General features: G+C 45.0%; 1 protein-coding gene across 1 annotated transcript in view; it reads left to right on the forward strand.

Moving 5' to 3' along the window:
• The window catches only part of LOC126413121 (putative methyltransferase NSUN7), a gene marked incomplete at its 3' end in the record, with an annotated part of 334,534 nt that overhangs the window by 256,751 nt on the left and 53,476 nt on the right, over nucleotides 1-24,307 (forward strand). The window contains exons 7-8 of the mRNA XM_050083013.1: nucleotides 170-318; nucleotides 11,902-12,185. Coding sequence (XP_049938970.1) covers nucleotides 170-318; nucleotides 11,902-12,185 — 433 coding nt within the window. The remainder of the gene's footprint in view (nucleotides 1-169; nucleotides 319-11,901; nucleotides 12,186-24,307) is intronic.

A 24,307-nucleotide genomic window follows, 5' to 3' on the forward strand; every position in this document is an offset into this window, starting at 1 on the left:
GGGAATAAAATATCTGGACTTCGATTACAGTGAGTACTACTGCCACAGCGTAACTGACGGCTGTACACCCAAACTCAGCTCCATTAGGTATTCAGATCATTCCGTATTGGAAGATTCCATACCAAAAATAAACCTGGACAACCTAGCTAAGGAAGTGACGGTGTTTCAGGAAGGAGGAGTACGAGGCGTACCTGCGGGCGCTGGGAGTGCAGAACGTGGAGGTGCACGCCGAGAGCTTCGTGGAGGCGGCGGCGCAGCACACGGCCTCAGCCAGGGCTGCCGAGGAGGACACGGAGACCGCCGTCTCCGAAGACATCGGTGAGAGGGCGCCCACCACATAAAAGGAGAGATCAAACTGTTACAAACGTATTCACTTTGCCCAAAGGCCAAAGAGTTTCACTCGCCTCAGCTCCATTAGATACTCAGATCTTTCAGTATTGGAAGAATCCATACCAAAAATAAAGCTGTAAAACCATCGTGACTGTCTGTTCGGCTTTGAACACGCTAATATCTACATATACATCTACATATATACTCCGCTAGCCACCAAGCGGTGTGTGCTGGAGGGCACAATTCGCGCCACAGTCATATTTCCCTCCCTCTGTTCCGCTCGCGGATCGCGCAAGGGAAAAACGACTGTCTGAACGCCTCAGTACAAGCTCTTATTTCCCTTATCTTTGAATGATGATCACTACGTGATTTGAAAGTTGGTGGTAATAATATATGCTCTGCATCCTCGGTGAAGATTGGATTTCGGAATTTAGTGAGCAGCCCCTTCTGTTTAGCGCGTCGTCTACCTGCAAGTGTGTCCCACTTCAAACTTTCTATGGGATTTGTAACGCTCTCGCGATGGCTAAATGTACCAGTCACGAATCTTGCCGCTCTTCTTTGGACCTTCTCAATCTCTTGAATCAGGCCCAACTGGTAAGGGTCCCATACAGACGAACAATACTCCAAGACTGGACGAACTAACGTATTGTAAGCTATTTCCTTTGTTGAAGGACTCCATCGCTTCAGGCTTCTACCCATAAACCGCAATCTAGAGTTCGCCTTTCCTGTTACTTGTGTAATCTGATCATTCCATTTTAGATCATTTCGAATAGTCACACTCAGATACTTGACTGATATTGCCGCTTCCAAAGACTGATCATTTATTTTGTACTCATATGGTACATTAATGGGGATTTTCGCCTTGTTATACGCAGTAGGTTACACTCACTAATATTGAGAGATAACTGCCAGTCATTACACCACGCATTTATTTTCTGCAAATCCTCATTGATTTGTTCACAACTTTCATGTGATACTACTTTCCTGTAGACTACAGCATCATCGGCAAACAGTCTTAGGCCGCTGTCAATACCATCAACCAGATCGTTTATGTAAAGCGTAAAAAGCAGAGCACCTATTACGCTGCCCTCGGGCACACCTGAAGTTACTCTTGTTTCTGTTGAAGTTACCCCGTACAGGGAGACATACTGCTCCCTGTCTGTTAGAAAACTTTCTATCCAACCGTTTACGCCATTGGACAGACCGTAAGCGCGCACTTTTTGTAGCAAGCGACAATGCGGAACTGAGTCGAAAGCCTTTCGATAGTCGAGAAATATGGCATCAACCTGGGAGCCGGTATCTAGAGCCTATTGTATTATCATGCACAAAGAAGGCCAGCTGTGTCTGGCATGACCGCTGTTTCCTAAAACCGTGCTGGTTTCTGCAGATGAGCTTCTCACAATCTAGAAAGGTCATTATATCTGAACACAAAATATGTTCCACGATTTTACAACAGATCGATGTCAGTGAAATTGGCCGGTAATTAGGTGCATCCGATTTTCTACCCTTTTTGTAGATTGTTATGACCTGGGCCTCCTTCCAGTCCCGTGGAACTTTCCGCCGTTCCAATGATCTCTGATAGATGACGGATAAGAATGGTGCTATATTTGTAGCATAGTCAACATAGAATCTTACGGGGATACCGTCTGGGCCAGATGCCTTTCTGGCGACTAAGGATCTTAACTGTTTTACAATCCCAGATACACTAAACACTATGTCACCCATCCTTTCGTTTGTTCGTAAATTGAAAGGGGGAATGGTGCTGCAGTCCAAAATTACTAGACGCATTTTCATGTTGTTTTCGCAGGTAACTTGAGAATAGTTTGGGGCACTGTATAAGATCGCGGAAAAAGAGATACCCTAATTTAAAGTTTTACTAAAACTTTCTTGCCTGTCTATCTGTCTGTTTTAACACGCTAACCTCTAAAACTACTAGACTAATTTTCATGGTGTTTTCACAGGTACTTTGAGTATAGCTTTGGGTACAGTACAGGCTATACTTAATCAAAATCGGACCACGAAAGAAAGACATCCATACATATTATAAAAAAGTATATATGTTGCACATCTCCTCCGAAATCACCGGACCGATTTTAGCCAAACATGGTACAACACATATCACATACTGTCTGAGAAGAATCGCTTTGGGAGATTTTTATTTTATTTAACCGTATTGTTAGGGCCTCCCACCGGGCAGGTCGTTCGCCGGGTGCCGGTCTTTCAATCTGACGCCACTTCGGCGACCTGCAGTCGATGAGGATGATAGGATGATGATGACAGCACAACACCCAGCCCCTGGGCGGAGAAAATTCCCCGACCCAGCCGGGAATCGAACCCTGGCCTAAAGGATTGACAATCCGTCACGCTGACCATTCAGCTACATTTTGTTCGCTGTTGATCGTTGTGTTTGGTCGTTGCGGACGTCACATGACATCCGTTCAAGTTCGTTTGTTGATCCTTCCACTTAGTTTTTTTTATTGCAAAGGCCAACCAGCTCTCCGACCGAATCCGCTGAGCTAACTTGTCAGCACTACCGGGGCGGACAGCTTTGGTAGTGAGAACCACTTACCTATCAAAGGAATGAGGGTGGGGATGAAAAAGAAGTGTAGGCGAATACCTAGATTTTATTCTTCCACTATTTGAGAACGAGAGCACTTAATGCCTTGCAATAAACTTACACATAACATCAATCCTTTACGAAACTTTTTCTCGCTTAGATCTTCCACAAAATGACGAAAGGAAAAACGTTTATCGCTAACTGGACTTTCCCGCTACATACACTGAAACTGCCTCACACTTTAATTTATTATTTCTTAACTAGTAACTGTATTCCCACCACATTATGCAAAAAGTGTTCAATTATAACACTGAACACATGTGCAAAATTATATAATTGTTTGACACTTAGTTCAGTATATACGACGTCATAAACACTGAGCTGCGGCAACAAAACTGCCACATCATGCACGAAGTTTAAATTTATTATTAATAACCAAAGTCCCGGGTTCGATTCCCGGCGGGGTCAGGGATTTTCTCTGCCTCGTGATGACTGGGTGTTGTGTGATGTCCTTAGGTTAGTTAGGTTTAAGTAGTTCTAAGTTCTAGGGGACTGATGACCATAGATGTTAAGTCCCATAGTTCTCCGAGCCAGAGCCAATAACCAAAGAACCGATTTCAGTGAAATTTGGTAAAGAGACAGCTTGAACCCTTAGGAAGAGCACAGACTACTTGAGAAAGTGTGTAGTAAAAAATACTTACTGATCTGAAGAATATTATGCCAATCAGAGAAAATGTTTACTCTTTGGCTTTCGAACTACTCGTACGTCATATTTGTCAAAATGCTTATACTCTTTGATATGTGTGCTACGTGATACAATTCAAAGTAATGAATACAATGCTTGTACGATCTTCGATGTGTTTAATCCATACTTCCACACTACTTGAATAGCACGATGCGTAGATGCACAGTCCTGTCCATGCCCCTTTGTATGCACTGCTCGCAGCGATGCTGTGCACGTCGACGCATCGTGGGTTGGGTGGAACAGCTTGGGAAGGGGGAGAGCGGGGAGTGCATGTTATTGCACGTACAGTAGTTCACTTATTCATCGTCACTCATCGTAACAAAACTACTGGTACGCGAGCATAGCTACAGGCAACAGCTAGTGGTAAATATTTTAGGAGGTGATAGTATAGAATAGGCGTGAGACGAGGATGTGCTCTTTTTCCTCTTATATTCAATCTTGCGTCCAGAAAGCTATACACCAAGTTTGTGGAACTGCTCAGTCAGGGATCAAAATTAATGACCAGGTGATGTGTTGTGCAGATGATGCTGCTGTGACCACAGAGGCGAAAGAGGGTCTAGAGGAGGTTCTCACCATAATGGAAAGGATTTTCTTTACTTAATATGGTATGAGAATAAAGAAGCGATAAACTAAAGTTAGGGTATACAGTACAGCCCTCTCCCCCCCAACCCAAGAAGAATATGGAAAATTTTAAGTTCACAAACAAGAATAACTCCAAAAGTAAGCTTCACACGAAAAAATGTGTAGAATCCAAAGTTGATTATTTTCGAGGGGGACATCTCCTGGTACTAAAATTGGCTCGCATTAGCTCGCCGCCCCAGTCCCCTAGGGGATGAGGCGGGAGACAGCTTTAAAATTTCAAATGGGAACCCCCATTTATTATTGCAGAATCAGTAAAAAAAAAAAAATAACCCCCACACATTTTGTCTTAAACATTTGATTTTATTCTTGGTAGTTGGCGCTGTATTCAAGAAAATCCATGTTCTCATTTTTGCGTGGAAAATGGTTACGGATAAACAAAAAATGCTTATTTACTTCGTAGGATGTTTGGTTAGTTAGTTAGCTAGTCAGATGATTTGTTTGTTAATTAAAAGTTGTGGGGCCTCATGACCACGAAACAAACAAAACTTATCCGAGACTGCGGAAAAAATTAATATTTGGATCAACATTCGTAAAACTCTAATTCCTCTCGCCGAAACCCCACCCTGTGGGAAGAGAGGGAAAGTTTTAGTTTTAGCGAATCAAAATTTACGAAGTAAATAAGTATTTTTTATACATCCGCAACCATTTTCCACGCAGAAAATGAGAACGTGGATTTTCTTGAATTACAGCGCCAAGTACCAAGAATAAAAACAAATGTTTAAGGCAAAATTTACGTAGGTTTTTATGTAGAATCTGATTCTGCAATAAAAATGGGGGTTCCCATTTGAACTTTTAAAGCTGCCTCTCGTCCCACCCCCAGGGGGCTGGGGTGGCGGGCTAATTTTAGCACCAGCAGATGTCCCCCTCGAAAATAATCAACTTTGGATTCTACACATTTTTTCGTGTGAAGCTTATTTTTGGAGTTATTCTTGTTTGTCAACTTAAAATTTACACCCTGTATAAGAGAGGAGCTAGAAATGAGAGAGGCATTAACCTATTTAAGAAGTAAGATTACAGTGAATGGTATAAGTGAGAAATAAATTGCGAGCCGAATACAAAAGGTCAAAATTCCATTTTATTTAAGAAAGAACTTACTCACCAGCAATAACATCAGTCTGGGCGTAAAAATCGGATTAGGAAAGGATTTGTTTGGTGTGTGAACCTATATGGGTGTGAAAAATGGCTCTGAGCACTATGGGACTTAACATTTGAGATCATCAGTCCCCTAGAACTTAGAACTACTTAAACCTAACTAACCTAAGGACATCACACACATCCATGACCGAAATAGGATTCGAACCTGCAACCGTAGCAGTCGCGCGTTTCCGGACTGAAGCCCCTAGAACCGCTCGGCCACCGCAGCCGGCTCGAGTGTGAAACCTGGACAATACCAAAACAAAAGAAAAGATGGGTAGAAGTCTTGGAGACATGATGCTGCAGGATGTTGAAGATCAGCTGGAGAGACAGAGATACCAATGAAGAGGTTCTGAGAAGAGCGCAGGAAACCAGGTCTCTGTAGAGTCACATCGAAAGGAGAAGATACAAACTCGTAGGATACATTTTACAACAGAATAACATCGCTGTGACAGTACCAGAAGAAATCGCCGAGGACGGCCAATGATGCCGTACACGCAGCAGATAATGAATCATGTGGGATGCACTATATGATGATGATGAGGTCCTATGCTCCGAGGAGCGTAGGGGGCGATGCGGGAGACTCCTACTGCCGTACTAGGCATGGTCCTAGTTTTGCCATTACCTTCCTCCGTCCGTAATGGGGATGAATTATGATGATGAAAACGACAAAACAACACTCAGTCATCCCGAGACAGGAAAAGTAGCTGGCCCCGCCGGGAATCGAACCCAGGAGCCCGTGTGAGGGAAGCGAGAACGCTACTGCAAGACCACGAGCTGCGGACATGCACTATATACGGGGGGTTGAAAAGGAAGGCAGCCTGAAGAGGGGAAATGAAGTACTGCTACAAACCCATCTCAGAGTTGAACACTGAAGAGAGAGAAAGTAGAGACCAGCGGTCGTCTAACTGCGGCCCACGGTTCTCAGCCGTATTTGACAATAACATGCATGTAGCAACTAACAGCCGAATCCAAAAACTTCAACTAACGTTGAGAACTTCTAAACAGTGTGTAGTTTCCCTGCTCAGTAAGAAAGAAACATGCTGACAGGGGCAGTATTATTTTAAGATGTGCTTAATTTTAATTGACGTTGACGAATTCGCCCGTGAGCCAAGTAAATTAGGTCATGTATCTTCAAATGTAGCAAGGAAAATTAAATTAATTAAGGTTATACAACGTAGTGAGTAGAGGGAAACGATATTTAAAACATATGGTAAACATTTGTGATCGTGTCTCATCTTGCATAAAGCACTTAAGTATAGTAGTTAGTTACTAATCAATTGATCTTCCGCCCACACAGACAACACACCAACACTTCATGAGCCAAATACAGTGTCACAGCTTTGGGGTCGCTGAGGGTGGCAGCAATATGAAACAGAAAACTATCGACACGAAGTGTTCCGAATGGTGCCGACTTTTAACGATCAGTACTTAGTGCCCAGCGGCCAACTTATCGTTTATTGGGGGTTCATAACACTAATGTATGTACGATAGCAACTCATTATATGATCGATACATGAGTGGCCCCACAATGTCAGTATTGGCTCAGGAGCAAAACAGTTTGACGACCACTGATGTAAACTATTTCGAATAAAATATTCTATGTAACTTGTATCCAGTTCTTACGTCGTCTTGGCGTTCTTCAATAAGGGCAGCATTATTCATAATCCCAACGATAAGTTCTCGTCTTGTGTTTACTTTTTCTTTGTAGACTCCGCCTTTCCATCATCCCCACTGATAAAATCTGGGGAAAAACCTGCGGGTAGGGCAAGTTTGGTACTTTTATGGCTTTTAGTTTGCATCGCTGGGATGAGCCCTGATCAGCTGATGTATCAACATTGTTTTGTTTACAACCAAAAAAGTACATTTCAAAATGGCGAGTCCGCTTGAAACGACCACATCAGTTGAACAACGTTCTGTTATTCGATTTTTACTTGCTGAAGGCGAGAAACCAGTGAATATATACTGTAGAATGCCTAAAGTTTATGGTGAAGGTTTTACGAATCGTAAAAATTTTTACAAGTGGGTAGAGCAGTTCAAAAATGGCGGCGACTGAGTGACTGACTAACACCGTTCTGGCCGACCAGTCGCAGTTTCAACACCCTCACTTGAAAGTCGAATTGATGAAATTATTCGTGCCGACCGCCGTGTGACTGTGGAAATGATAGTTGAAAAGGTTAAATTTAGTACTGGTACAGCTTATATAGTTATCTGTAACAAGCTGAAGTACCGCAAAACACGTGCATAGTGGGTCCTAAAGGAGTTGACGCGGCTGCACAAGGAAAAAAGGTTGAGAGTGTGCACAGAGTTAAAGGAACGTTATGAAAGAAAAGCTGAGCACTTGCTCAACAAAATTTTAACTTGTGATGAAACTTGGGTTCACTGTTATGAACCAGAATCAAAACGACAAAGCATAGAGTGATTATCTCGAAGAGCAGCGTACAATTAACAGCCAATACTACTCGGATTTGCTTTTAATCTGTACTCATGCTCGTAAATTAAGGATAATGCTGATACTTAGTGAAACAACGCTCTGGTAGGCAGTTTGCGGGTTTAAATCACCTCAGGGTATGACCATGCGGTGTATTTGACCTGCGGTCGTCGCACGGTGGCGCTGGCAGCAGTCCACATAAGCAGAGGTGTGTTGGTGAATGTCAGAGTTCGGTGCAGTGAGTAAGTGTGCAGACGGTTTCAGACGTGCTAATGGTGACTATGTGATGAAAATGGCTCAAAGAACACATATTGATTACATTATGAGCGGTAGAATACTAGGGCGACTAAAGGCTGGTCAAACACAGCAGGTCGTAGCACGGGCCCTCCGTGTGCGACAAAGTGTGATCTCAAGATTATGGTAACGATTCTAGCAGACAGTAAACGTGTCCAGTCGCTACAGTACGGGACGTCCACAGAGTACAACACCACAAGAAGACCGATATCTCACCATCAGTGCCCGCAGACGGCCACGGAGTACTGCAGGTAGCCTTGCTCGTGACCTTACTGCAGCCACTGGAACAGTTGTCTCCAGACACGACTGAACAGACATGGTTTATTTGCTGGGAGACCTGCAAGATGCATTCCACTGACCCCCGCGGTAGCCCGTAAAGCCTCGCGTCAAGAACACAGTACATGGTCAGTAGAACAGTGGTCCCAGGTTATGTTCACAGAACAGTGATTCTCGCCGGGTTTTCATCTGGCGTGAACAAGGAACCAGATACCAATCCCTTAATGTCCTTGAAAGGGACCTGTACGGAGGTGATGGTATGGGGTGGTATTATGATTGGTGCAAGTACACCCCTGCATCTCTTTGACAGAGGAACTGTAACAGGTCAGGTTTGTTGGTACGTCATTTTGCACCAGTGTGTCCGCCTTTTCAGGGGTGCAGTGGATCCCACCTTCCTCCTGATGGATGATAACACACGGCCCAACCGAGCTACCATCGTGGAGGAGTACCTTGAAACAGAAGATATCAGGGGAATGGAGTGGCCTGCCTGTTCTCCGGACCTAAACCCCATCGAGCACGTCTGGGATGATCTCGGTCTACGTATCGCTGGACGTCTTCAAACTCCTATGATACTTCAGGAGCTCCGACAGGCACTGGTACAAGAATGGGAGGCTATTTCCCAGCAGCTGCTCGACCGCCTGTTGTGAGGCCTGTGTTCGTGTGTATGGTGATTATATTCCATACTGATGTTGGGGTACATGTGCAAGAAACAGTGGAGTTTTGTAGCACATGTGTTTCGGGACGGTTTTCTCAACTTATCACCAACACCGTGGACTTACAGATCTGTGTCGTTTGTGTTCCCTATGTGCCTATGCTATTAGCGCCAGCTTTGTGTAGTGCCACGTTGTGTGGCATCATATTTTGCAATTATCCTTAATTTATGAGCATGAGTGTAGGTGAAGCCAGCCATGAGAGATAGACGTCATGGATCTCAGAGGAGAGGTGTGATTCTTTAGCAAGACAACGCACGTCCACTTATTGCTCAACCAACTCGTGAAACCATCGACAAAATGGGCTGGGAAGTATTGCCCCATCCCCCTTACAGCACTGATTTAGTACCTAGTGACTTCCATTTATTTGTTGGACTGAAGGAGGCATTACGTGGGAAGAGGTTCCAGGACAACGAGGACGTGAAATAGTTCGTTTAACATTGGTTCAAACATCAAGATATAGAGTTCTCTGCAGCCGGAATTAAAAAGCTTGTAGCCCGTTGGAACAAGTGCAGATGGCGCCACCACTCATCACGTGCTTTCGACTTTAAAACTATCTCTGGCTAGTGCCATCTCTCTCAGTTATAGGTAATCGATAGTCACTTCAATGGTACAGAGTAGCGGAACACGTTTTCAAAGACGGTGATCACGAAATAAAATATAGTGAGACAAACATGATAGCTAGAACCTCACATTATTATACCCGCATGTATAGAGAAGCTACAGAGATCTACAAGCACAAAAATAATTTTAATAAAAAAGAAGAAGGATTAAAACTAGACAAGATATAGCGGTCGACTCTGTACGTATGAAGTGACTGTCGATTACCTGTAATCGAGAGAGATGGCACTAGCCAGAGATAGTTTTAAAGTCGAAAGCACATGATGAGTGGTGGCGCCATCTAAGCGCTCTATATAAGCGGGACCTCCAGCGCCTAGCAGCCAGTCGCCGACTCACCTCAGAAGATGTTGCCCGCAGTAGGCAATGAAACGTCAGGAAGGAGCAGCAATTTTATGCAGGGTGTTACAAAAAGGTACGGCCAAACTTTCAGAAAACATTCCTCACACACAAATAAAGAAAAGATGTTACGTGGACATGTGTCCGGAAATGCTCAATTTCCATGTTAGAGCTCATTTAAGTTTCGTCAGTATGTACTGTACTTCCTCGATTCACCGCCAGTTTACACAATTGAAGGAAGGTAATGTTGACTTCGGTGCTTGTGTTGACGTGCGACTCATTGCTCTACAGTACTAGCATCAATCACATCAGTACGTAGCATCAACAGGTTAGTGTTCATCACGAACGTGGTTTTGCAGTCAGTGCAACGTTTACAAATGCGGAGCTGGCAGATGCCCATTTGATGTATGGATTAGCACGGGGCAATAGCCGTGACGCGGTACGTTTGTATCGAGACAGATTTCCAGAACGAAGGTGTCCCGACAGGAAGACGTTCGAAGAAATTGATCGGCATCTTAGGGAGCACGGAACATTCCAGCCTATGACTCGCGACTGAGGAAGACCTAGAACGACGAAGACACCTGCAATGGACGAGGCAATCTTCATGCAGTTGACGATAACCCTAATGTCAGCGTCAGAGAAGTTGCTGCTGTACAAGGTAACGTTGACCACGTCACTGTATGGAGAGTGCTACGGGAGAACCAGTTGTTTCCGTACCATGTACAGCGTGTGCAGGCACTATCAGCAGCTGATTGGCCTCCACAGGTACACTTCTGCGAATGGTTCAACCAACAATGTGTCAATCCTCATTTCAGTACAAATGTTCTCTTTACGGATGAGGCTTCATTCCAACGTGATCAAATTGTAAATTTTCACAATCAACATGTGTGGGCTGGCGAGAATCCGCACGCAATTGTGCAATCACGTCATCAACACAGATTTTCTGTGAACGTTTGGGCAGGCATTGTTGGTGATGTCTTGATTGGGCCCCATGTTCTTCCTCCTACGCTCAATGGAGCACGTTATCATGATTTCATACGGGATACTCTACCTGTGCTGCTAGAACATGAGCCTTTACAAGTACGACACAACATGTGGTCCATGCACGATGGAGCTCCTGCACATTTCAGTCGAAGTGTTCTTACGCTTCTCAGGAACAGATTCGGTGACCGATGGATTGATAGAGGAGGACCAATTCCATGGCCTCCACGCTCTCCTCACCTCAACCCCCTTGACTTTAATTTATGGGGGCATTTGAAAGCTCTTGTCTACGGAACCCCGGTACCAAATGTCGAGACTCTTCGTGCTCGTATTGTGGACGGCTGTGATACAATACGCCATTCTCCAGGGCTGCATCAGCGCATCAGGGATTCCATGCGACGGAGGGTGGATGCATGTATCCTCGCTAATGGAGGACATTTTGAACATTTCCTGTAACAAAGTGTTTGAAGACGCGCTGGTACGTTCTGTTGCTGTGTCTTTCCATTCCATGATTAAAGTGATTTGAGGAGAAGCAATAAAATGAGCTCTGACATGTAAAGTAAGCGTTTCCGGACACATGTCCACATAACATATTTTCTTTCTTTGTGTGTGAGGAATGTTTCCTGAAAGTTTGGTCATAACTTTTTGGAACACCCTGTATATGGACCACGGAAATTCTGCCCGGAAGTTTTACTTAATGAAGAAAAAGTATTGTTTTTCAAAAAAAAAAAAAAAAAAAAAACAAAAAAAAACCTCTTTTTTCACCAGGCCAATTTGTCTCTTTAATTATTGAATGACAGTCGTAATATCTGGCAGAGTGTTGTAATAAATGTCGGGGTGTTAGTAAATTTGTCAGGCGACAGCGCAGCGCTGACGGCGTCAGAGGAGATGTGGTCGGCGAGCGGCGACGAGGGCCCGCTGTCGTCGGTGGTGGCGGTGCTGGCGACGCCGCCCAGCACGTACTCCGGCGTCGCCGACCCGGTGGAGCTGGCGTGCTCGCGCGGCGGGGACCTCTCCGTGCTGCAGCTGCTCACAGACAGCGACGCGGGCTCCGCCGCCAGGGGGCGCGTCGCCGCCATCCTCGACGAGCAGCGACAGACGCTGCTGCGCGCCATGTCGCGGCCACAGGTAGGAGGCTTCAGGGCCAGAGTCGCTCCTTGCTGCTAACGACACGCCAGCTGTGGTACCGTGCTCTCAAGGACGCACCGAGGGCGCGACGAGAGAGCCGCAAACACAAGAAAAGTGTGTGTGTGTGTGGGGGGGGGGGGGGGGGGAATTCACCTGAAGATAAAGATACAAAATACAGTCAGCTTAACTGACAACCGGGAGAGACAGTGGCATTATCCTCCTCTCTGTTTAGTGATAAGGAGCCTTTCCCTTAGCCCGCGACTGACTCTAAGCACTATGGGACTTAACATCTGAGGTCATCAGTCCCCTAGACTTAGAACTACACTACTGGCCATTAAAATTGCTACACCAATAAGAAATGCAGATGATAAACGGGTATTCATTGGACAAATATATTATACTACAACTGACATGTGATTACGTTTTCACGCAATTTGGGTGCATAGATCCTGAGAAATCAGTACCGAGAACAACCACCTCTGGCCGTAATAACGGCCTTGATACGCCTGGGCATTGAGTCAAACAGAGCTTGGATGGCGCGTACAGGTACAGCTGCCGATGCAGCTTCAACACGATACCACAGTTCATCAAGAGTAGTGATTGGCGTATGGTGACGAGCCAGTTGCTCGACCACCATTGACCAGACGTTTTCAATGGGTGAGAGATCTGGAGAATGTGCTGGCCAGGGTAGCAGTCGAACATTTTCTGTATCCAGAAAGGCCCGTACAGGATCTGCGACATGCGGTCGTGCATTATCCTGCTCAAATGTAGGGTTTCGCAGGGACTGAATGAAGGGTAGAGGCACGGGTCGTAACACATCTGAAATGTAACGTCCACTGTTCAAAGTGCCGTCAATGCGAACAAGAGGTGACCGAGACGTGTAACCAATGGCACCCCATACCATCACGCCGCGTGATACGCCAATATGGCGATAACGAATACACGCTTCCAATGTGCGTTAACCACGATGTCACCAAACACGGATGCGACCATCATGATGCTGCAAACAGAACCTGGATTCATCCGAAAAAATGACGTTTTGATATTCGTGCACTCAGGTTCGTCGTTGAGTACATCATCGCAGGCGCTCCTGTCTGTGATGCAACGTCAAGGGTAACCGCAGCCATGGTCTCCGAGCTGATAGTCCATACTGCTGCAAACGTCGTCGAACTGTTCGTGCAGATGGCTGGTGTCTTGCAAACGTCCTCATCTGTTGACTCAGGGATCGAGACGTGGCTGCACGATCCGTTACAGCCATGCGGATAAGATGCCTGTCATCTCGACTGCTAGTGAAACGAGGCTGTTGGGATCCAGCACGGCGTTCCGTATTACCCTCCTGAAGCCACCGATTCCATATTCTGCTAACAGTCATTGGATCTCGACCAACGCGAGCAGCAATGTTGCGATACGATAAACCGCAATCGCGACAGGCTACAATCCCACCTTTAACAAAGTCGGAAACGTGATGGTACGCATTTCTCCTCCTTAAACGAGGCATCACAACAACGTTTCACCAGGCACGTTCTACGTGTCGTCACAGGCGCTAACCATGTGTGAATGCTCTGAAAAGCTAATCATTTGCATATCACAGCATCTTCTTCCCGCCGGTTAAATTTCGCTTCTGTAGCACGTCATCTTCGTGGTGTAGCAATTTTAATGGCCAGTAGTGTACTTAAACATAACTAACTTAAGGACATCACACACATCCATGCCCGAGGCAGGATTCGAAACTGCGACCGTAGCAGTAGCGCTGTCCCGGACTGAAGCGCCTAGAACCGCTCGGCCACACCTGTCGGTCCAGCCCGCGACTGTTAACGCACACTTTTCTCACAGCGTCATTTCGTACAAGTAACATTATAAATCTTCTAGCGAATAGATGCCTGTCCCTAACATGGTTTATGTGACAACAGTGCATTTGAATGAAATAATAACGCCGACAGGCGTTGATATACATCAACGGGGACTCGAACACGGGATCTCTATCCGTCTTTTTTTTATTATCAGATTCGGTATTTTCATGAAAATCAACAACCATAATCAAATCATCATTTATTGTCACCTGCAAAAAAAATCAACAAATTAGTTCAAGCACAAACAATTATTAAATTCTGAATGGGAAGACTAACACATTATCCCAGCCTTCTTGTCAATTTCTGAGCCACCAAGGAGACAGAGGACAGTGTGACTGCAGGGATTTATCCCTTGCACGCTCCCCGTGAGACCCACATTACCAACTTAATGTCCACACACTACATTCGTAGTGCTCCTGCCCATTACACTCATTACTCGCGGCAGACAATGTTACCAAGTCCCGTAAGAGTTCGGGCAATGCGTGTGCATCCTCACAGAAGAAGGTCAATGGCCAGTTAGCCTTAACCTCAGATGGTATTTGTTCTTTCGGATATGTCCGAAAGAACAGATACCATCTTCGTATATTCATGTAGTGCATTTCAGTCGCAAGCGGCCGCCTACACAGCTCGTTCATGAGCAACAACGGAGCTCTTGCTACTAATTCACTTCGGTACAGTAGGATCTCAAAAGCGGGCGTCTAGATGCTGAAGCAAGTTGGAGCAAGTATACTGTTTGGCCGAAGGCTTCCATTATTTAGCGATTTATTCCGACCGAAGACTTGCACTCGAGCCAGAACTTCTGGTGTTCCCGAGTTTCTGCTGCAACGATATACTATGTTAATGAAACAGAGTTCAAGATTAAGACTTATGTGGCTGACTAATCGTATTTCCGGAGTTGCTAGCCATCCCAGTGTACAGATGCACTCTTTATTTCCAAGATAAGCCCTTGTGTAAATAAATGTCTTACGGCATAAAGTCAAGCGCCAGCACGCCAATCAGGAACGACAGGAAGGAAAGGCTGTGAGAAGAAGTCAGCCAATCGCACACTGACCTACGTTCTTTCCAAGATGACAACGCAACAGCAGCGGTCCCTAGGTGAAGAGCACATAAGCGCCGCGCCCGATTGGTGGAGCCCACTTGGACAGCAGCTTCAACGATAGGCGCTTCGATAGCAGTTCAGGACAGACTTTTGTCGGACACCAGCAGTCACTGCAAAGACTGATTATTTTGTATGTCGCCCTTTGATTGTGCCCCATCTAGCAAAGTTAAGTATTGCAATTTTGTTGTAATGAAACACATTAATACGAGTTGTTTGATTGTTTGTCTAGCGAACCGAGTACGCAGAATTCCTGTACACAACGAAATGTATAATCTGCAGTTGGTTACCGGCTGCCTTGCTCAAACATCTGGTTTAAGAACACTGAAAGTGGCCGGCCGGTGTGGCTGAGCGGTTCTAGGCGCTTCAGTCTGGAACCGCGCGACCGCTACGGTCGCAGGTTCGAATCCTGTCTCGGGCATGGATGTGTGTGATGTACCTAGGTTAGTTAGGTTTAAGTAGTTCTAAGTTCTAGGGGACTGATGACCTCAGCTGTTAAGTCCCATAGTGCTCAGAGCCATTTGAACCATTTGAACACTGAAGGTAGGTATTTCGTTGTTACTCGAGCAGGACTGGAATGGTGTCACATGCAAAAGCAATAAAAATTGTAAGTTTCTTTGCTAATCACTAACCTAAACGCTTAACCCATGTAGTCCTTGTATTCAATCTCACTGGACAGTTGGTTTCACTCTGCCCGGTTGGTTGGTTTCGCTTTTAGGAAGCTTTAATTGTCGAGTGCTAGTAATAGTGTTCCATAGATTTCGTGTTTGTTTTCAATACAGTCAGAGAGAGTCCCTTTAGTCAGCCTTAGTGCCAGTAGTGTCAGTGTCGTCGTAACTGCCGTCTGCTTCACGTCTGCTGTGCAGCGAGCTACGTTAATTTAAGTATTAACTGTATTTATCTTACTTGTCACTTCTTCTTCCGTGTGTATTTGCTTTTAGGAAGCTTTAATTGTCGAGTGCTAGCAACGTGTATCCACAGGACATGTGGCCTGTAATTGAAGAAGTGTCATGATGATCTCTCCATTGGCAAAAGATTCCGGAATAGTCCCCCATTCGGATCTCCGGGAGGGGACCGCCAAGGGGGAGGTTACCATGAGAAACAGATTGAATAATCAACGAAAGGATAACGTTCTACGAGTCGGGGCGTGGAATGTCAGAAGCTTGAACGTGGTAGGGAAACTAGAAAATCTGAAAAGGGAAATGCAATCTACATATAGTAGGGGTCAGTGAAGTGAAGTGGAAGGAAGACAAGGATTTCTGGTCAGATGAGTATCGGGTAATATCAACAGCAGCAGAAAATGGTATAACAGGTGTAGGATTCGTTATGAATAGGAAGGTAGGGCAGAGGATGTGTTACTGTGAACAGTTCAGTGACCGGGTTGTTCTAATCAGAATCGACAGCAGACCAACACCGACAACGATAGTTCAGGTATACATGCCGACGTCGCAAGCTGAAGATGAACAGATAGAGAAAGTGTATGAGGATATTGAAAGGGTAATGCAGTATGTAAAGGGGGACGAAAATCTAATAGTTATGGGCGACTGGAATGCAGTTGTAGGGGGAGGAGTAGAAGAAAAGGTTACAGGAGAATATGGCCTTGGGACAAGGAATGAAAGAGCAGAAAGACTAATTGAGTTCTGTAACAAGTTTCAGCTAGTAATAGCGAATACCCTGTTCAAGAATCACAAGAGGAGGAGGTATACTTGGAAAAGGCCGGGAGATACGAGAAGATTTCATTTAGATTACATCATGGTCAGACAGAGATTCCGAAATCAGATACTGGATTGTAATGCGTACCCAGGAGCAGATATAGACTCAGATCACAATATAGTAGTGATGAAGAGTAGGCTGAAGTTCAAGACATTAGTCAGGAAGAATCAATACGCAAAGAAGTGGGATACGGAAGTACTAAGGAATGACGAGATACGTTTGAAGTTCTCTAACGCTGTAGATACAGCAATAAGGAATAGCGCAGTAGCCAGTACAGTTGAAGAGGAATGGACATCTCTAAAAAGGGCCATCACAGAAGTTGGGAAGGAAAACATAGGTACAAAGAAGGTAGCTGCGAAGAAACCATGGGTAACAGAAGAAATACTTCAGTTGATTGATGAAAGGAGGAAGTACAAACATGTTCCGGGAAAATCAGGAATACAGAAATCAAGTCGCTGAGGAATGAAATAAATAGGAAGTGCAGGGAAGCTAAGACGAAATGGCTGCAGGAAAAATGTGAAGACATCGAAAAAGATATGACTGTCGGAAGGACAGACTCAGCATACAGGAAAGTCAAAACAACCTTTGGTGACATTAAAAGCAACGGTGGTAACATTAAGAGTGCAACGGGAATTCCACTGTTAAATGCAGAGGAGAGAGCAGATAGGTGGAAAGAATATATTGAAAGCCTCTATGAGGGTGAAGATTTGTCTGATGTGATAGAAGAAGACACAGGAGTCGACTTAGAAGAGATAGAGGATCCAGTATTAGAATCGGAATTTAAAAGAGCTTTGGAGGACTTACGGTCAAATAAGGCAGAAGGGATAGATAACATTCCATCAGAATTTCTAAAATCATTCGGGGAAGTGGCAACAAAACGACTATTCACGTTGGTGTGTAGAATATATGAGTCTGGCGATATACCATCTGACTTTCGGAAAGGCATCATCCACACAATTCCGAAGACGGCAAGAGCTGATAAGTGCGAGAATTATCGCACAATCAGCTTAACAGCTCACGCATCGAAGCTGCTTACAAGAATAATATACAGAAGAATGGAAAAGAAAATTGAGAATGCGCTAGGTGAAGATCAGTTTGGCTTTAGGAAAAGCAAAGGGACGAGAGAGGCAATTCTGACGTTACGGCTAATAATGGAAGCAAGGCTAAATAAAAATCAAGACACTTTCATAGGATTTGTCGACCTGGAAAAAGCGTTCGACAATATAAAATGGTGCAAGCTGTTCGAGATTCTGAAAAAAGTAGGGGTAAGCTGTAGGGAGAGACGGGTCATATACAATATGTACAACAACCAAGAGGGAATAATAAGAGTGGACGATCAAGAACGAAGTGCTCGTATTAAGAAGGGTGTAAGACAAGGCTATAGCCTTTCGCCCCTACTCTCCGATCTGTACATCGAGGAAGCAATGATGGAAATAAAAGAAAGGTTCAGCAGTGGAATTAAAATGCAAGGTGAAAGGATATCAATGATACGATTCGTAGATGACATTGCTATCCTGAGTGAAAGTGAAGAAGAATTAAATGATCTGCTGAACGGAATGAACAGTCTAATGAGTGCACAGTATGGTTTGAGAGTAAATCGGAGAAAGACGAAAGTAATGAGAAGTAGTAGAAATGAGAACAGCGAGAAACTTAACATCAGGATTAATGGTCACGAAGTCAATGAAGTTAAGGAATTCTGCTACCTAGGCAGTAAAATAACCAATGACGGACGGAGCAAGGAGGACATCAAAAGCAGACTCGCTATGGCAAAAAAGGCATTTCTGGCCAAGAGAAGTCTACTAATATCAAATACCGGCCTTAATTTGAGGAAGAAATTTCTGAGGATGTACGTCTGGAGTACAGCATTGTATGGTAGTGAAACATGGACTGTGGGAAAACCGGAACAGAAGAGAATCGAAGCATTTGAGATGTGGTGCTATAGATGAATGTTGAAAATTAGGTGGACTGATAAGGTAAGGAATGAGGAGGTTCTACGCAGAATCGGAGAGGAAAGGAATATGTGGAAAACACTGATAAGGAGAAGGGACAGGATGATAGGACATCTGCTAAGACATGAGGGAATGACTTCCATGGTACTAGAGGGAGCTGTAGAGGGCAAAAACTGTAGAGGAAGACAGAGATTGGAATACGACAAGCAAATAATTGAGGACGTAGGTTGCAAGTGCTACTCTGAGACGAAGAGGTTAGCACAGGAAAGAAATTCGTGGCGGGCCGCATCAAACCCGTCAGTAGACTGATGACAAAAAAAAAAAAAAAAAAAAAAAAAAAAAAAGTAATAGTGTTCCATAGATTTCGTGTTTGTTTTGAATACAGTTAGAGAGAGTCCGTTTAGTCAACCATAGTGCCAGTAGTGCTAGTGTTTGTTTTCAATACAGACCAGAGACAGGTAGTGCTATTTTCACTGTTCTCTACAAGAACTGTCTAGCAACCACAGTTTAGTCAACTATCAGCCGCCTTTAGTGAATTAGCAGTCTAGTTAAAAGTTGATTAAATCTCTACTGTAAATTGATTTCTTAGGATGGATAGGATGTGTGACTGCTGTGTACGGACGCAGGAGGAGCTGGCCACTGTTCGCGAACAGCTGAGCGTGTTGATGGCCGCGGTCAGTCGTCTTCAGGCTGATGCCTCGGAGTGTAGCGGCAGTGGGGAGTCTGGTGCGTCGCATGGTACACCCCAGGTGTTACATGCTTCACCCACTGTCCCTGCTGTCGAGACGTCTTCGCGAGTACCGGGCACGGTTTGGCCACCCTCTCCCCAAGGGAAGTGGTGGGTTCAGCGGCGTTCGCGGCGCACGAGGCGGAGGGCCAATGTGGAGGCTGGCCGTGTGGCATCGCCCGCTCTGCCTGTGCGTGGACATAAGGCCGCTCCTTCAGCAAGGTCCGAGCAGACACACGGGGGGAGGGGTTTATTAGTTATTGGGAGCTCCAACGTTAGGCGGGTGATGGAGCCCCTTAGGGAAACAGCGGAAAGGTCGGGGAAGAAGGCCAGTGTTCACTCTGTCTGCTTGCCGGGGGGTCTCATCCAAGATGTGGAGGAGGTCCTGCCGGCGGCGATAGAGAGCGCTGGGTGCACCCGACTGCAAACTGTTGCTCATGTCGGCACCAATGACTCCTGCCGTCTGGGTTCAGAGGTCATCCTCAGTTCGTACAGGCGGTTGGCGGAGTTGGTGAAGGCGGAAAGCCTCGCTCGCGGGGTGGAATCTGAGCTAACTATTTGTAGTATCGTTCCCAGAACCGATGCGGTCCTCTGGTTTGGAGCCGAGTAGAAGGCTTAAACCAGAGGCTCAGACGATTCTGTGGAGATCTGGGGTGCAAATTTCTCGACCTCCGCTATTGGGTGGAGAAATGTATGGTCCTCCTGAATAGGCAGGCGTGCACTACACGCCGGAAGCGGCTACAAGGGTAGCGGAGTACGTGTGGAGTGCACATGTGGGTTTTTTTGGTTAGAGAATTCCCTCCCTAGGCCCAACAAGACGCCTCCTGAGACGCGGCAAGGTAGCAGTAGGCAAAATGCAACAGGGAATAACAATATTAATGTGCTAATAGTAAACTGCAGGAGCGTCTACAGAAAGGTCCCAGAACTGCTCTCATTAATAAACGGTCACAATGCCCATATAGCACCAGGGACAGAAAGTTGGCTGAAACCAGACGTAAACAGTAATGAAATCCTAAACTCAGATTGGAATGTATACTGCAGAGACAGGCTGGACAGTGAAGGGGGAGGCGTGTTTATAGCGATAAGAAGTGCAATAGTATCGAAGGAAATTGACGGAGATCCGAGATGTGAAATAATTTGGGTGAAGGTCACGGTTAAAGCAGGCTCAGACATGGTAATTGGATGTCTCTATGGGCCCCCTGGCTCAGCAGCTGTTGTGGCTGAGCACCTGAAGGATAATTTGGAACATATTTCGAGTAGATTTCCCCACCATGTTATAGATCTGGGTGGAGATTTTAATTTGCCGGATACAGACTGGGATACTCAAACGTTCATAACGGGTGGCAGGGACAAAGAATCCAGTGGAATTTTTTTAAGTGCTTTATCTGAAAACTACCTTGAGCATTTTTCTTCACTTAAAACTTCCGGGCTGATAGGCCGTGGTCGAAGCATAAAACTCTCTCCTGACGTTTCGTCTCCGACTGCGGGAGACATCCTCGGAGGTAAAGCGGCGAACTGCGAAGAGAACTCGACGAAGCGCTGATTATATAAGCAGTACAGAGGGCGCCACAGTCGATCACGTGGCGTCGGCTATGAGATTGTCTCTGGTAATGCCAACATTCTCGATTGAAAGTAATCGATCGTCACGCTTGCGGTGCAACGCTGACATCCAAATTTTATCCAGTTTAACACCTTCGTCTTTCCTGTTAAAATTATTACGATGTTTATCAATCTCGATAGCCTCTCTATACAAGCGTGCATAATAATGTGAGGTTTTTGATATGACGCTCGTCTCGCTGAATTTTATTTCATGATCACCTTCCTGGTAAACATCTTCCGCTACGGCCGATTTATCCGTGTGACCCAGGCGGCAATTCCTCTTAAGTTCAACAAGACGGGTGTTCACACTTCTCTTCGTGGTGCCGATGTAAACCAGTCCACAACTACAAGGAATTTTATATACCCCCGGTGTAGCCAAAGGGTCTCGTGCATCTTTTGCCGACCTTAAAAATTCTTTTATTTTTCTGGTGGGACTGAAAATAGTTTCCACCCCATACTTGCCTAAAACTTTCCCAATGCGGTCTGTGATCTTACTAATGAACGGAAGAAAAACTTTGCCCTTGGACGACTGTTGTTCGTCGTTACTCCTGATTCTCTGCCTAGAGCGAAGTGCTCGATCTATATCCTTGCTAGAATAGCCATTCTTCACGAACGTTGACCGTAGATGTTCAATCTCATCTTTTAAATAAACAGGTTCACAAAGTTTGTACGCCCTGTCTACCAAAGTTTTCATTACACCTCTTTTTTGTCTAGGGTGGTGGTTTGATTCTTTGTGTAGATAACGATCAGTATGTATGGGCTTTCTAAGAACCTTATGGCCCAACGTTCCGTCCCGTCGTTTAATCACAGACACATCCAGGAAGTTCAATTGCCCATTCCTTTCCGTCTCCATAGTGAATTGGATTTTCGGATTAATGCTGTTTAAATGTGTTAGGAAGGCATCCAACTCCTCTGCTCCGTGTGTCCATACTACGAACGTGTCATCGACGTAGCGATACCATCTGGCTGGTCTCTTACTGGCAGTCTGCAACGCCCGTTGTTCAAAAGTCTCCATAAATAAGTTAGCCACAGCAGGACTGAGAGGACTGCCCATAGCCACCCCGTCAATCTGTTCATAAAAGTTATTATTGTATTGAAAGTAGGTTGTGGTGAGGCAGTGTCGGAATAATGCCACAATATCGGTAGGAAAAATATCCGCTATGCATAAGATAGCTTCGTTTACCGGAGTCATGGTAAATAACGACACAACGTCAAAACTGACGAGGATATCATCCGGGCCCACGCTCATTTCCTTTACCTTGAGCAGTTAAACAGAGAACCGACTCGTGGCGATAACATATTAGACCTTCTGGTGACAAACAGACCCGAACTATTTGAAACAGTTAACGCAGAACAGGGAATCAGCGATCATAAGGCGGTTACTGCATCGATGATTTCAGACGTAAATAGAAATATTAAAAAAGGTAGGAAGATTTTTCTGTTTAGCAAAAGTGACAAAAAGCAGATTACAGAGTACCTGACGGCTCAACACAAAAGTTATGTCTCAAGTACAGAAAATGTAAAGGATCAGTGGACAAAGTTCAAAACCATCGTAAATATGCGTTAGATGAGTATGTGCCAAGCAAGATCGTAAGAGATGGAAAAGAGCCACCGTGGTACAACAACCGAGTTATAAAACTGCTGCGGAACCAAAGGGAACTTCACAGCAAACATAAACATAGCCAAAGCCTTGCAGACAAACAAAAATTACGCGAAGCGAAATGTAGTGTGAGGAGGGCTATGCGAGAGGCGTTCAATGAATTCGAAAGTAAAGTTCTATGTACTGACTTGACAGAAAATTCTAAGAAATTTTGGTCTTATGTCAAAGCGGTAGGTGGATCAAAACAAAATGTCCAGACACTCTGTGACCAAAATGGTACTGAAACAGAGGATGACAGACGAAAGGCCGAAATACTAAATGTCTTTTTCCAAAGCTGTTTCACAGAGGAAGACTGCACTGTAGTTCCTTCTCTAGATTGTCGCACAGATGACAAAATGGTAGATGTTGAAACAGACGACAGAGGAATAGAGAAACAATTAAAATCGCTCAAAAGAGGAAAGGCCGCTGGTCCTGATGGGATACCAGTTCGATTTTACACAGAGTACGCGAAGGAACTTGCCCCCTTTTTGCAGCGGTGCACCGTAGGTCTCTAGAAGAGCGTAGCGTTCCAAAGGATTGGAAAAGAGCACAGGTCATCCCCGTTTTCAAGAAGGGACGTCGAACAGATGTGCAGAACTATACACCTATATCTCTAACGTCGATCAGTTGTAGAATTTTGGAACACGTAATATGTTCGAGTATAATGACTTTTCTGGAGACTAGAAATCTACTCTGTAGGAATCAGCATGGGTTTCGAAAAAGACGGTCGTGTGAAACCCAGCTCGCGCTATTCGTCCACGAGACTCAGACGGCCATAGACACGGGTTCCCAGGTAGATGCCGTGTTTCTTGACTTCCGCAAGGCGTTCGATACAGTTCCCCACAGCCGTTTAATGCACAAAGTAAGAGCATATGGGCTATCAGACCAATTGTGTGATTGGATTGAAGAGTTCCTAGATAACAGAACGCAACATGTCATTCTCAATGGAGAGAAGTCTTCCGAAGTAAGAGTGTTTTCAGGTGTGCCGCAGGGGAGTGTCATAGGACCGTTGCTATTCACAATATACATAAATGACCTTGTGGATGACACTGGAAGTTCACTGAGGCTTTTTGCAGATGATGCTGTGGTGTATCGAGAGGTTGTAACAACGGAAAATTGTACTGAAATGCAGAAGGATCTGCAGCGAATTGACGCATGGTGCAGGGAATGGCAATTCAATCTCAATGTAGACAAGTGTAATGTGCTGCGAATACGTAGAAAGATAGATCCCTTATCATTTAGCTACAGAATAGCAGGTTAACAACTGGAAGCAGTTGATTCCATAAATTATCTGGGAGTACGCATTAGGAGTGATTTAAAATGGAATGATCATATAAACTTGATCGTCGGTAAAGCAGATGCCAGACTGAGGTTCATTGGAAGAATCCTAAGGAAATGCAATCCGAAAACAAAGGAAGTAGGTTACAGTACGCTTGTTCGCCCACTCCTTGACTACTGCTCGGCAGTGTGGGATCCGTGCCAGATAGGGTTGATAGAAGAGATAGAGAAAATCCAACGGAGAGCAGCGCGCTTCGTTACAGGATCATTT

Source organism: Schistocerca serialis, chromosome 7 (genome assembly GCF_023864345.2).
Source record: "Schistocerca serialis cubense isolate TAMUIC-IGC-003099 chromosome 7, iqSchSeri2.2, whole genome shotgun sequence".
NCBI lineage: Eukaryota > Metazoa > Arthropoda > Insecta > Orthoptera > Acrididae > Schistocerca > Schistocerca serialis.